This window comes from Microtus ochrogaster, linkage group LG4 (genome assembly GCF_000317375.1).
Source record: "Microtus ochrogaster isolate Prairie Vole_2 linkage group LG4, MicOch1.0, whole genome shotgun sequence".
NCBI classification, from domain to species: Eukaryota; Metazoa; Chordata; class Mammalia; order Rodentia; family Cricetidae; genus Microtus; species Microtus ochrogaster.
Window position 1 is genome coordinate 6,678,790 of NC_022030.1, and position 15,052 is coordinate 6,693,841.

The 15,052-nt window shown below is 36.2% G+C and overlaps 1 protein-coding gene across 1 annotated transcript in view; it reads right to left on the reverse strand.

Annotated features, from left to right (window-relative positions):
* The window catches only part of Bclaf1 (BCL2 associated transcription factor 1), a gene marked incomplete at its 3' end in the record, with an annotated part of 29,804 nt that overhangs the window by 10,213 nt on the left and 4,539 nt on the right, over window positions 1–15,052 (reverse strand). The window contains exons 2-8 of the mRNA XM_026786228.1: window positions 12,372–12,432; window positions 8,925–9,038; window positions 7,430–8,338; window positions 5,597–6,262; window positions 5,286–5,455; window positions 2,963–3,068; window positions 1,748–1,859 (exon numbers count right to left, since the gene is read on the reverse strand). Coding sequence (XP_026642029.1) covers window positions 1,748–1,859; window positions 2,963–3,068; window positions 5,286–5,455; window positions 5,597–6,262; window positions 7,430–8,338; window positions 8,925–9,028 — 2,067 coding nt within the window. The remainder of the gene's footprint in view (window positions 1–1,747; window positions 1,860–2,962; window positions 3,069–5,285; window positions 5,456–5,596; window positions 6,263–7,429; window positions 8,339–8,924; window positions 9,039–12,371; window positions 12,433–15,052) is intronic.

A 15,052-nucleotide genomic window follows, 5' to 3' on the forward strand; every position in this document is an offset into this window, starting at 1 on the left:
TATATATGCATCTCTCAATGTGATAAGTACTACTCACCAATTTGCTCCTAGAGTAACAAAGTCTAATCATAAGCAAAGCTTTCCTATTCACCTTGGCATTACTAACTCCATAATAAACATGATAAACTTAAGGAAAACTACTTTGTAAAGTTTGCTAAGTATATAATTTCGTATTAACATGTTATTCATTAATGACAAGGCCCTATTATCATGTCCTCCTAATTACCCATCACTTCTCTTTCAGACCAAAACTTTGAATACTAAGAGAAGAAAAATACTGTCAAAGCACAAAGACAAAATAAACTGTTGGGAAGTTAACACAATTTACACTTACTGAACCTAAAGTATTATGGTCAAAAGATTTTTAAAAGGTATTAAACCAGTTCAATCCTCAGTCCATTTTCCCAAAATGGTTATCTCCTGTGCACAGACATCATCCCTAAATCTAGATTTTAAAACCAATTCAGTTAGTAGCACACCCTACTGAAAAAGTTGTGCACCGGAACTCTAGGTTTCCTATCAATTAAAAATACAAATCACTCCACAACTCCATACAGCAAACATATTACTCATATTACTTTAATTAGGAAAGTCAAAGTTTAATAAGTTATTTTCTATAACTCTTAGCATTTTCAAAATAGAACGGATCCTTTGCTCCTTCTGCTGCATACTTTACCACTAAACACTTTCTAGACAGTCATATGAACTTGTGTACTAATAAAAGTCCACTCTGAACCAGAGTCCTTAGTGACTGCACTGCAGTCTCCCCGAGTTCCTGCCTTCCTCACCTTACCTGTAGATCTACACGTTATTTCAAGTTTCAATGTCAAATTCCTAAGTAGTCCAATAGAAACAAAAGTTCACTTAACAATCAGATTGTAGAATGCCTACTTCTTTGCTTTCTCATGCTGCATCCACAGCTGGCCTGGAACTTATATATATCTCAGACAGGTTGGAATTCAAAGCCACCTGCTTCTGTCTCTTGGGTATAGGAGATAGTGCCTATTTCTCTTGGTTTTTTTTTTTTAAATTGAAAATAGAATTTTTTCATATAACATTCTGATTATGGCTTCCCCGCCCTCTATTCCCCCCAGTTCTTTCCCACCTTCTTCCCATCTGGAACCAGCCCCTTTCTGTCTCTTGTTAGAAAACATGTAGGCATCTAAGAGATAATGGTTAAGATATAAAACAAAATAAAATGAATGAGGACCAAACAAACAGAAAATAAAGAGCCCCCCCCGGGGGGGGGGGACTAATTCTTAAATCACATAAAAAATATGCACTAGACAAGTGTGATGGTACACATAGGGAAAATAAACATTCAGGGGAAGCTAAGGCAGCAGTACTGCAAGAGTTCATGGACAGCCTGGGTTGTTAAAAGTTACTATCCTCAAAAAGCCTAAGGGCACTAGGGTAACTTCTTTAAAGAAGAGGAAATACAATTAACTTTAAGGCATACTCAAATTCTGACTTGTTGATCTCACCTTAAAAGCTCATAAAAACCATAGTAATTTTTATCATAATGTTTATAAACTTTTCTTTTTACTCACTGAGTTCCTAATTCTTAGGACCAACATTTACTTTTGATAGGCATTTTCAAAAAGTATCCTTTTGATACTTTACATTACATTTACATTACATTACTTTACATTAAATTACCATAAACACAATGCATTCACAAATTGAGAAGGATGAAATTATTTTGCCTCAGAAAACGTTTAACATAGTATCATTAAGAACAGCTTCAGAAAAGTAAATATTTAAAAAACCATACCTTCTGATTTTCTTCTTTAAAAACTCTCTCCTCGCCTGCTAAACGGGTATGCTTCCTCAAAGCACTTGGAGAGATGTCAATCCTCCTTCATATAAAATAAAGTGTATTTTAAAATTATATAATTTACTTCCTAATTCAAAAGAAAACAGTTCTATCCATTGTTGGTAGGTACTAGATAGTTACCTCTCTCCTAGAAAACCCAATTTGGCATTAAGTCTATTAATTTCTAAAACAAGAAATAAAAATTATATACATTAAAATGAATGAAAAACTGAATATGGTAGCAAATGCCTCTAATCCCAGTACTCCACAGATTGAGACAAAAAGATTCCTCTGAATTTGATTCCCACATACACCATGTGAGTAAGTGGTCAGCCTAAGTTACATAACAAAATCCTGCCTCAAACAAAAAACAAATTAAAATGTTTTGGGTAGACTTCTATATATAATATATAAATGGTCGCAGACCTTTTAAGCGCAGTTATATTACAACCAAAACAAAAAAAATATTATTTTAAATACTAACCATCATACAATTATAACACATTAATATAGCTATTACTGGTATTGCTATTAACACTCAAATTACTATCTTCCAAGAGTTCTCATAATTTCATGCATCTGGTTCAATTTTTGTGTAATTCTGTACCTTACAGTCTTGAGTTTTTATTAGTTCTCAGTGCTTCATTAGCAGTCATCAATCACCTAAATAACTCACCAACTAAGCCCCAAGTTAGATACTTTAAGTTTTGCCACTATCCTGTAAAGTAGTCTGCCTAGACATTAAATAACTTCTTCCCAATGCAACAAAGTGCCAAAAGCCAGCCTGCCAACACAGCTGGCTGACAATTCTTCAGCTTCTCCCTACGCATTTTTACCCCAGACAGCCTCAGCAAATTCAAAGGTTTCTTTAGGCAGTAACTTCGCAAACCCAAGCCCCCAAAACTACAGCTATTGAAATTCCATAGTGAGTAGGTTAGCATTTTAAAGGTCTAACAAGTTTTAAAAATTAAACTAAAAATCAGGAAAAAATTATTTTTTAAACCTGAAAATACAGTGTTTTAGTCTAAGAGGAAGAAACCAGAGCTTACTTCTATCATGATAATAGCACACTTCACACACAACCGTGATATTAGTCATCTCTCAATAGTAACATTTTATACACAAACTCAGTACTACTATACATACCTGTGTATCTCGGGACTCTTTTGCCGGGTACTATGTTCTTCAGTAGCTTTCTGGTATGAAGTGAACCGCTCGTTTAGGGTCACTGCAGGTGATTTGAAGTATTGCTCTGTTGATTTAGGAGAAACACTGCCGAATTAGAAATCTTAATTTTAAGAGGGGATTTTCATGTGTGATAGAGGGCATGGAGCAGGTGAAAGAGAACAAAAACACTCAAGAAACCTAGCAGAAGAGAACCAAGTATTAAAGTAAAAACTCCTGCTCTTTTTACTTCCTTGTACCTCAATACACGATTGCAAAAGTCCTCACAGGGCCCTGTCAATACTAAATATAAGTCCAAAACAATGAACAGATTAATCAAAACTCTAACTCCATGCTAATAAACTACTTCCTCAAACAGAACAAAAAGGAACAATAATAGTTGGTATGTCCTTAAACCCTGCCAATTAAACAAAGCTCTCACTTCAACTAATCATTTGCAGAAAGCAAAAATAAAGTATAGAGTAAACTAGTAAAATTATTTTAACTATGATGACATATCAACAGAAATGGCTTTACAAAAAGGTGAATACTGCCATTCAATTGGGAAAAAACATTTTGAAATTGATTTACATTTACTAATTCCTCCAAAAAATCTGGCATCTTGGCAAACCTGACAACGCATTATAATACTGTATCTTTCTTTAAGCAATTTTTAAATTAGTAATAACGATACTGATTAGTTTCTAAACCAGTTTAAGATACGCTTTAAATGTAAAATAGAGACATATAAAGTCATGAACTATGAAATGTTACATTATGAAGCAAGCTATCTGCTTAACAGGTCAACATACATCTGTGTCAACTTACCGCCCAATATCCAGCACATGTCTCATAACCAATCATTAAAACTTGAAACGGCCACTACAAGGGTAGTGCCTCAATCATAATTCCATGAAACCCAGGAATTTGAGCTAGCAACTCAGTTTTTATGCCATTTTTGCCAGGAAGACAGAAGATTCAACTTTGCCTGTATCTTTCAACAGCTATTTTACTTTGAAACATGGATTTTGCCATTTCAAAACATATTCCAGGACCTAGTTACAATGAAAAAGAAAACATCACTGGGCATTTTCAGCTCTATATAAAGTAAGAGCTGTTCAGATCGGTTGCACAACACCAATTATGAAACATAACTACAGATCCTCTAAAAAAGAAAAAGGAAAAGGAAAAAGGAAAAAATGTATCAAAATCTGATCTCAAAATTCAACAATAAAGTTTGGAGACACGTCAAAAAAAGTTTTAAAAAAAGAAAAATGTTAATGCTTCCTAATTTTATGTGCCACAATACTAGTCATAAAGGTCATAACATGGTTCACAAGTTTATCTACAGCCAAACACAAGACTCTCTTGTTACCATGCTGACTACAGCCACAAGAAATGCATTACCTGTTACTCAGGCTAAGGGAGAGAGTGACAAATTTCAGCTATCATGAGTTGTTCACGTGACCAACTTTAAAAAAAAAAAAAAGGAAAAAAAAAAAAAGACCAACAGCCATCGAGTTTCCTGGGAAAGAACCTGCTAAACACAAAAATAACCAAAGCAAAACTTACCTAATTGACCCCAAACAAAATTGTACCCTAAAACTTTTGAAAATTAGCAGCTTTTAAACTACAACTATATACTGGTGAAAATATGAACTCATCACTTTAGCTAAAATGAACCCCCTTTTTAGAACCTAAAGAAATATCTTATTATTCTAGTTAGTCATTACTCATACAGTCATTAATAAAGTTGTAAATTTCTTAAACTTTGATAGCTTTAAAAACTTTTTAAATAGTAAACAAAGAGAACTTAAATATTATAAACAAGTTAAGTAGCACAAATTTAGCAACTATTTTTCCAATGCCTTCAGGTATCTTTAAACTACTTATAAACTCTCAGTAAAACAGTAACTACACTGCCTAAAGCTGTTATAAATTTGATATTGTGTCACAAAGTCATAGGCATACAATGACAGTACATCTTTAAATAATCTTAAATAGCTTCACTTTACATGCAATGACACATTAAAATTTTCAGCACTAAACAAATCTGTATACTTTGACATGATACAGATTTTTTATGTTTTAACTTCAGCTATTTGATCATCTTATATTCATTAATGTCGATAATAACAACACCGATATCCTCTCTACAAAATTATTTTCCAAATGTTTAATATTTACCAGTACTGCTATATCTACCTGCTAGCTCAATTAACACAGTTATTATTCAACTTAACTACTCCTTTTATTTTGCATCCAAGAAAAGTTCACTTCATGATACTAAATATATTAAGCATACCTTTAACATGATGAACCAAGGATACAATGTGTTGTATAAATGACTCTGAAGTGCTTTTGCTGGCCTGAGGCAGCTTAATGTGGTCAAAGATGGATCGGAATTCTTGCTCCTTCTTGACAGAATGGACAAGCGTACTAGCAAGTAGCCTGTCTTTCGTCAAGGAGGCTGGCCTAGAATATATCAAAAACAAACACACACACACACACACACAAAATACAGCATTGATTTGAATGTGTAAATTCCATGTTCAAAAAAATAATTTTACCATTAACCACCTCTAGATTACTTACGAGGCATCAATGTGGAATTACCTGTTAGAATCATCAAGAGGAACAGGTGCCATTTTGAGTTTGACTTCAGGACGATGAGAATCACTGGCTATCATTTTGATCCTAAGTGGGCTCTCTTCTCTGAAGATAGACTTTTCTCGTGTATCTAGATTCTTGTGTAGAGGGGGACTGTAATCAAAGAGGTCTTTGAGCTTTTCAGACTTTACCTGCTCAGGTGACTGTGTTTCTTTCTTTACTGTTATTCTTTCAGAACCTTTGTCCTCTTCCTTGTGCTTATCTTTTGCAGTGCTAGGCCTTTCCACTATGTATCCAGTCTCTTTCAGTTTATAATTCTTTTCTTCTCTAAATCCATCACTTTCTCTATTGCCTTTTAGTGAGACTTTGGACTTGTACTTGGGTCCTTCCTCCTCAGTATTCCGATGAGATGAAGTACCAAAACTTTTCCCCTGATCAGCCAGGACTGATTTCCTAAACTGTCTATAATCCTCTGTCTCCTCTGTGTCATCCCCTTCTGAATCATTAAATTTTTGTTTTCCAGACTCTTTATCACTGAAATAATCTAAAACTTCCTGGTCTTCCCAATCTCCCTCAGCCCTGCCTTTCTCTGGTCCTTTCTCCTTGGGAGCCTCTTTCTCCCTGGGGTTACCCCTGTCAAGCAGGAACACTCTAGACTCTTCATCTGTGAACCTGTCAACGGGAAAAGTACAGTAACTCTGGGTTGCATTCACTGTAGATAATTTGCATATTTAAATGTGTTATTCAATGAAAAAAAACCTACAGAAAATTAACCTTATTCTTAAAACCATTAAAAGCACTCACACAGAACTTAAACTTAACAAATGATCTAAAGTTTAAAGTCATCCTCAAAATCCTATTCTATGCAGCCACCCACCACAATTTTATACAAACAAATCTAAATTTTAAAGGATCCTAAATTTAACATTTTAAGGTTAGAAAACACTATACAAATACCTACTAAAATTCAGGTTATATTTACACTCAAATTTTCAGATTTCACTTTTTATATTTTTCAACTGAGTTTCATGTTTGCCAGCTAGCCTCCAACTCTCTATGAACTGAACACTCCTTGATCCCCCTGCCTCCACCTCTCTAATACTGGCATTACAGGTATGCATGTACCACCACATTACCTTTTTCTATCAATATAAGTAAGAGCTCGGAGACTTTAATAGAATTTGGTATTCAATACTTTAACTTAAATCACAAAACAGTTCATATAAAGTTTGTCCTAAAAAATAATGACTTCTGGAAATAAGGTAATCATCAACTTAGTGAAAAAAATTCTAGATTGCACAGTAAAAAAATTATAAAACAGCATAATTTGTTCTACTTCCTCACTTTCTAGGTAAATCACACTATATTAACAGCCTAACTTTTGTGAAATTTCCTAGTATCTTTCTGTAATGCTTGAAATTAGAATTTAAACGAGGTATTTCAAATGTCATTAGACTGAGAAATAGCAAGATGTTTTTCCAAGTCAGGCAGAATTTACTAAGTATTGACAGCTGGATTGTACTATCACATAAAAACAGGTAATATGACCACACTGTCACATTCAAAAGCAAAAAGGAAAAAAGTACCTAGCACAAACTGTTTACTGTTTTTAATATATATCATTGGTTATCTTAGGCTACTTAGTTTTTCCTTGTTTATAAAACTAACTGAACCGACCAAAATTGCTAACATTAAAACAAAAACTAGAAAAATATCACTGAAAGAATTACCAAAAAAAAAAAACTACAAAAAATTAAGCACATAACACAATGCTACTTTATTGCTTTCAAAATTTTTTTAAATCATTATTATGATAAATGTCCTACTTTGGGTTCTTACCTTTTTAAAAACTTTCCTGTTTTTGCTGTTTCCTGATCTCCTCCATCAGGATAAAAAGAGGACCGACCCCTAGATTCCTCTCTTGGAGCACTCTGTGGTGTGATTGTCTTTGCAGGGCTTCTTCGTGAAGGGATATGATGAATCGGACTATTCTGGGAAGGACTGTATCGACTAGACCCATTTCCAACAGAACCAGATCCAGACCTTTCAGGACTGTGCTGCATGGAATGTGAATGCTGAGAAGGGGTATTTTTGGCAGAGTGGACTGTACTAAGCATGGGGGCATCTGAGCAAGATGAACTCTGACTAGGTGGTGTGGCAATAGGTGATGGACTATGAGGTGATCTTGGACTATTATCATAAGCTGAAAGGCCAGGCCAAATATCACCAGATGTGGCAGATTTATTAAACTCATCAATAGACTCAGATGGATCATGTTCAAATGTATCCTTTGGTTCCTCTTGTGATTTGCTTTTCAAAGGACTCTCTTCTTGCGGTTCCCCTTCAGCTTTTTTGGTTTGTTTTTCCTGAGACCCTCGTCTTTTAGAGACAGGAGATTTGCTATATGGGGATGAAGAACGAGACGATGATGATCTTGGAGACCTAGAGGATCTGTATGACCGGCGAGATCTGCTTCGGGATCTTTGAGAAGAAACGGATCTTCGTTTTGGACTCCTGGAACGTGACCGACCTCGTCTAGGACTCCTAGAATGCCTTCTATTCCAAACAGGTCTATAGCCACCTCGATGGTATCTACCTCCTCCTCCTTGGTAATACCCTCTACCCCTTCCTCTGTACCCATAAGGCCGTCTCATTCCTCTATTATTCCTGTAATCTCGACGATAATCTCTAGAATAAATACGATCTCTACTACGAGACCTTGAATATGTCCTGGAACGGGACCTAGAACTAAAAATGAAATAAGTATCAATTTAAGAAAAATAAAGTACTTCATTCTAACATTTTAGATACATTGGGCTGAATAAAACATATATACAAGGTAAAAATATATACTTAAAAACTTCATTTGTATGAAAGTTTGTTTACTGTTTCTGGTATGTTTAAAGCTTGTGTCTATAACAGGCCTCGGGAAAGTAGGCACAGGAAATAGAAGGGTACAAATATATTCAGCAGATTATTAACATATCTAGGGTGACACTTAAAGTCACAGTGTAAGAGAAATTTAAATGGCACAATGAATTGCTAATAGTGAAAATGGAATTATATACAGTGAAATGCCACTGATATTCAGCAAAGCTGATCATATAAAACACAGAAAAATTACAAACTAGTATTAAGTCTCAATAGGTTCCTCCTTTCTATGATATGAATATTATTACAATTCTCAATTTCAACTCTAAATGCAGATAACAAATCTAATCCTTGGAGTTTTACTGAGAATGAAATATATTAACGGAGTTAGGACTACATATGTATGCACCAGATTATTTGCATCTATTCTGTTAGTAAAAACACCAGAAACACATTAATTCACCTGTATCTCTTCTTTCGAGAATGTGATCTTGATCTTGATCTAGAACTCGATTGTGATCTAGACTTTGATCTTGAAGAATGTGATCTAGAATTGGAGCGGCCCATTTCTTTTCTCCTAATCAAATGAAGTGGAAATAGGTTGAATCAATACAAATAAAAGTACTTGGATATTTCCTGATGCCAGCTGGATTTTTTACAATCATTACTCTTTTCAAATGAATACTTAACTTATAAAACAGGCCTATTATCCCCTAAATAAAAGTTTTCACTTGCATAACAAATACTATATACTCAAAATAAAACAAAGTATTTCTATGAACTAAATACTTATGTGCCTCAATTCAAAGGCACCAACTATAGAAATCAGAAAGGGCAGTCAACAATTGTGTTATGTGTTTTTCCATACCCAATACAAAAGGCCACCTACCTTACCTGTAAAAAATATAAAATTACATGAGTATTGCAGAAAAGAAACCTAAAAACAGACCATACAAATGTTACAATATTCATTAGAGAGCTGGCTTGGTAGTTAAGAACACTGTCAGAGATAGGGGCCCAAAACTAAGTGGGGGTGGACACGGGGTCCCACCCTTAACCAAGAAGTCATCTGAGACCACCAAAGAGTTTCAATTATTACAGTATGTATATTAACCACACTTCAGGGCATGCCCTATGCCCAGAGAATATTTGACCAACACAAAATAAGTTCAAAGGTATTTTCTATAGTCTGCAGTGTAGACTTTTTGTCTCATTTTGCTTTGTTTGGCTTTTTTCTTGTCTTAATAGATTTTTGTATTCATTTTTGATTTGTGTTTTTGTGGGAGTGTTTTCTGTTTCTTTTTTGTTCTTTTGAGAAAAAGGCCTAATGGTGGTGGCCCATGCCAGTAATCCCAGCACTTGAGAAGAGGCACGTAGATAGTTATATTGTGAGTTCCAGGACAACTAGGAGTTACAAAGAAACCCTGTCTTGGAAAAAAAAGAAAAGGAAAGTTGGGTACCAGAATCTAAATTTTCCTAAGCACTGATATAATTAAACTTCACTAGATATAGAAATCAGCAATGGTACTGATTTATAAGACGTGCTTTTCCTTAAAATACCACACACACACACCATATATATGGTGTGTACATACTTTGGTATATACATGCAATGATTTACCACATATATATATATACACATAAACATACACATACCATACAGATATATATGGTGTGTTTGTTTATGTATATATGTGCATGTGGTAAATCTTTACATGTACATACCAAAGTCACATTTTTATTTTCAGTGATTCAGAACACACACACACACGAATATATATATATATATTAGTCTTAGCCTTTTAAACTTATTTTTTGCCATATAAGTTAAACCCTAAACAACAGACATCATGGTCACTAAGCCCCAGGCAGTTAAACTTCCACATACAACCAACCTCTGACTATTTCAAAACTTAAATACTAATAGCTTACTGTTGACTAAAAGCCTTAATATTTTAACAGAATTGACACACTATATAGTCATGTTATATGCTGCAAAAAAAAAAAATACAAGAGAAAATTTATTGAAGAAAATGCTCACATGAGGAAAGACACGTGGCTACTCACTACATTTGAGTAGTACATGACAGCAACAGGAAGTAGTTAAAAAAATCATAGTATGTACTAAAGTTAATGAATCACTATTTAATGCTGCACCTTTGTATTTGTGTATGTGAATGTGTATGTATGTGTGTATGTTTTTGAGTCAGGGTTTCTGTGTAGCCCAGGCTGTCCTGGAACTCACTCGTAGACCAGGCTAGCCTCGAATTCAGTGATCAGCCTGTTTCCGCCTACCAAGTGCTGGGCTTTACAGACGTGTACCACCACCACCTGGTTGTATTTGTTTATATTTTTCACTTTTTTACAAGCAAATGAACCCATGCAATGAGTTCATAAATAGACAGAGACAGAGACAGCGCTAGCTCTGTAGTGGAGTACTTGCTCAGCAAGCATTAGGTCCTAGATTCAAGCCTTCGAGTAAAATAAAAATAAACTGTGCCAGGCATGGCGGTGCACACCTTTAATCCCAGCACTTGGGAAGCAGAGATAGGAGGATCTCAGTGAGTTCAAAGTAAGCCTGGTCTACAGAGCTAGTTCCAGGACAGGCTCCAAAGCTACACAGAGAAACCCTGTCTTTGGGAGAGGGGGGCTGGAACGACAGGAGCATGTAACTGTTTAGCATACAGGGGTTGTTTCCCCAGCAAAAGAGGGGGCGGAGCAAACTGAAAATGAAGTTCATTTACTTAAACTTTTGTTTTATGTGTATGATTTGCCTTCATATGCAGACATATTCATACCTGGTACCCACTGAGACCAGAAGGTGCCAGGTCTTCCAAAACTAGAGTTACAAGTAGTTGTGAGGTACCATGTGGGGCAAATTGAACCCATATTCTCTAGAATTACTTTTAACTGTTGAGTCATCTCTTCAGCCCCAATTTATTTTTAGTAGGGGTATATGTGTGTAGATGCAAAAATGCCACCATCTACATGGGAAAATTAAACAACTTTATGAAGTTTATGCAGAGTTGGTTCGCTTCTTCCTCCATTCAGTCCGTTAAATCGAGGTTGTCAAGCTTGCATAGCAAGTGCTTTTACTGCTAAGCCACCTCACCAATCTCAATTCAATGTGAGTCAAGGGCCAACTGTATAAACTTTACAAATTTCTAAGTTATTAGCAAAAATAATCATGTCCATAAACTCAATTTACTAATTTTGTAAGTATTTAATTCTCATATATTTAAATCTTAACTCTCATTAAATAATTTTTAGGGCACTTTAGTTTGCTGTTATTATAATATAGTAATACTAGAGTACATTACAGAAGATACCAAGTTAAGCCAAATATGATGGCACAGACCTTTAACCCAAAACTTGGGAGGAAAAGGGAGGTGGATCCCTGTGAGTTCAAGGCTAGCCTGGTCTACATAGTGAGTTGCAGTAGGCCAGCTAGGTTTATACGAGAGACCCTGTCTCAAAAACCAAAAAAATAAAATAAAAAAACTAGAAAGGTTTTGAGCTGACATGTACTGGGCATCCATCAGGGCTACAGAACAAGAGTGTCTGTAAGCACCATACCCGGGGGGGGGGGGGGGTGTTTTTTTTTTTTGCGTGGCATTTTGTGCCCTGAGTTTTAGAAAACACGTTTATAGATGTGGAAAAAGCTATCATTAGCATTTCAATTTTTACACCCCCCCCAAAAAAAAGAAAAAAGATTGTTCCAGGCAACTCTATTTGGTAGTACTAGGGGCCAGATCTAGGGTCTTGTCATATTAGGCAAGCACCCTACTTCTTTAGCTATCTCTCCAAGGCCAGTTTACAACACTCTTATTAATCACTTCTGATGCAGGCTGGCAGCTAATTTTCTCAACTAAGTCAAAAGTAAAACCTTCAGAACATGAATGTCATTTACCTTGGGCTTTATGCAGGATCCAGAAGTCAGTGATGTCTTTAAGATACTGCCAAGATTCTTCCTGCAGAGAATGTTATGGGAAATTAAACTCACAATTCAAATTCCAAGCAAAGATTTTTTTAAGGAGTCTGAGTTTATGGTAAACTAGAAATGCACTGCTTATAATACATATATTAGGAATAGCGACAAATTATGTAGCCCAAACCTCCACTTTAGCCTCTCAAGTACTAAGATTACAGACGTGCACCTTGCCTGACTTAGGAAATAGTAAACTTTCATCATAACAATTTAATTAAGATGACCATGATGGGAAATAATCGCAAGGATGAGCAGGAGGATGATGATTCTGAGGTTAGCCTGAGCTATGGAGCAACAGCCTACATTAGATAAGTGACAAAGAGGCCAGAGAATATGGCTCATTAGTTAAGAGCACTGGCTGCTATTCCAGACGACTATCCAATTCCCAGAACCTACGTGGCGGTTCACAACCATCTGTAACCACCCTCCTTCTGGTCTCCAAAAGCACCAAACACAAACCTGGTGCAGACCTACGTGTGGACAAAACATAAAATAATTAAACCAACAACAATAACACCTATAATCCACAAATTAGGGCAAATGGCAATCGAATCTGTTTCATTTTATCCTCAGTTATTCAGCTGAGTTCCAAGCTCCTAGGTTACATGAGATCCCACACATCTGTCAAAAACAAAACAAAACCTTCTAGACACAATGTAGCAGGTATCATGTAACTGATACCTGATTTCTAATTGTAGCCACCTGACCTCTAGGGAACAAATGTCACTCCATCAGAAAATCTCAAAATCATCTTTGCATACAAAAACAACATAACATTTAAGTAGCCTGTAGTCGATACTCATAATGCTGTGTTTTCTAATACCTACAAAAGCTTAAGGCTCTGCTCATTTTCTTTTTTCTTTTTTTTGCTTTTCAAGACAAGAGTTTCTCTGTGTAGCACTGGCTGTCCTGGAACTCACTTTGTAGGCCAGAATGACATTGAACTCAGAGGTCCACCTGCCTCTGCATCCCGAATGCTGGGATTAATGGCGTACACCACCACAGACCAGCTCTGCTCATTTTCCTAAAGCATCCTATTATCTAAAACTGATTTTTAAAAATTCCTTCTAGCACAACCACAGTAACTTATGGCAAAAACAGTCTTTTAAAAGTATCAGATTAGCCGGGCGATGGTGGCGCACGCCTTTAATCCCAGCACTGGGAAGGCAGAGGCAGGTGGATCTCTGTGAGTTCGAGACCAGCCTGGTCTACAAGAGCTAGTTCCAGGATAGGCTCCAAAGCCACAGAGAAACCCTGTCTTGAAAAACCAAAAAGTATCAGATTAACTGTCTAAGAAACAAGCAGCAATGACACAAGTCTATAGGGAATTAATACACCTAAGCTAATTGGTTATGTAAGTAAATTTAATGTTAATCAGTTATCAATACTGAAAAGGTTGCAACTTTGTGAATAATATTCAGAGACTAGTTTTATGCAAAGGTTCAAAACTACCAGAACAAAAACTGCTCAGTTTCTTTTTGTTTGTGTGGTGGGGAAAGGAGGGGTGTTTGATTTTGGTTTTTGAAGGTGGATTTCTCTTTATAACCCTGGTCATCCTGGAACACTCTGTAGACCAGGCTGGTCTTGAACTCAGAGATCTGCCTGCCTCTGTCTGCCAAGTACTGGGATTAAAGGTATGTACCACAGCTACCCTCACCAGAACAGAAATTAAACTAAAGAATATATAACTGTCATTAAGAGGCCAGCATATAGATTTGAGACATATATACTAAAAAAAAAAAACCACGAATCTTACTATGCAATGATTGAATTTTAAAACGCTACTTTGGAAATATGAAGAAATAATACAATTAAATGTGTCAATCAATAGAAGCATCCCATTAATAGCCAATGCTCTTCCTGGGAAGATTTAGGGAAACCAAAAATCCAAGTGAGTTATGACACAAAACTAAATATATTTCTAAAGTTTCTACAAATTCATATTTTAAGTACTAAAAGCCCCAAGTAGACTTAAGAAAAAGTTAACTCTCTATATTGGTTTCTATGAAAACTTTATCCTGGTGCTAGGGTGATGGCAGAGTTTAAAGTTCTTGCTGGGCTAGAGAGTTTAGATCCCAGCACCCACGTAGCTGCACACCTGTCATCTGAGAGCTGGGAGGCAGACGGGAATCCCAGGAGATCACTATCAAGTCAGCCTAGAGAACTGGTGAACTCTAAGTCAGTGAGAGATCCTATTTAGAAAATAATACAAGATTAAGAACAGAAGGACACCCAATATCAACCTCAAATTCACACCCATGCATACAAGCATGCACAGCCATACTCATACTCGCATATACCACAAGTCTCTGTCCCCATCCTGTCTCCACTCCCTCATCCTAGATTGCAGGCCTGGATACTCAGGTATGTGCTAGGGATAGAAACTCAGGTTCCTGGTTTTCTGCAACAAGCATTATATCAAACTGAGCCATTCCACCATACTCACTCTAACTCTGCTGGGAAATTCCTAGAGGTTATGAAGAGAGTCATAATTATCTGATCTAGCCGGGCGATGGTGGCGCACGCCTTTAATCCCAGCACTAGGGAGGCAGAGGCAGGTGGATCTCTGTGAGTTCGAGACCAGCCTGGTCTACAGAGCTAGA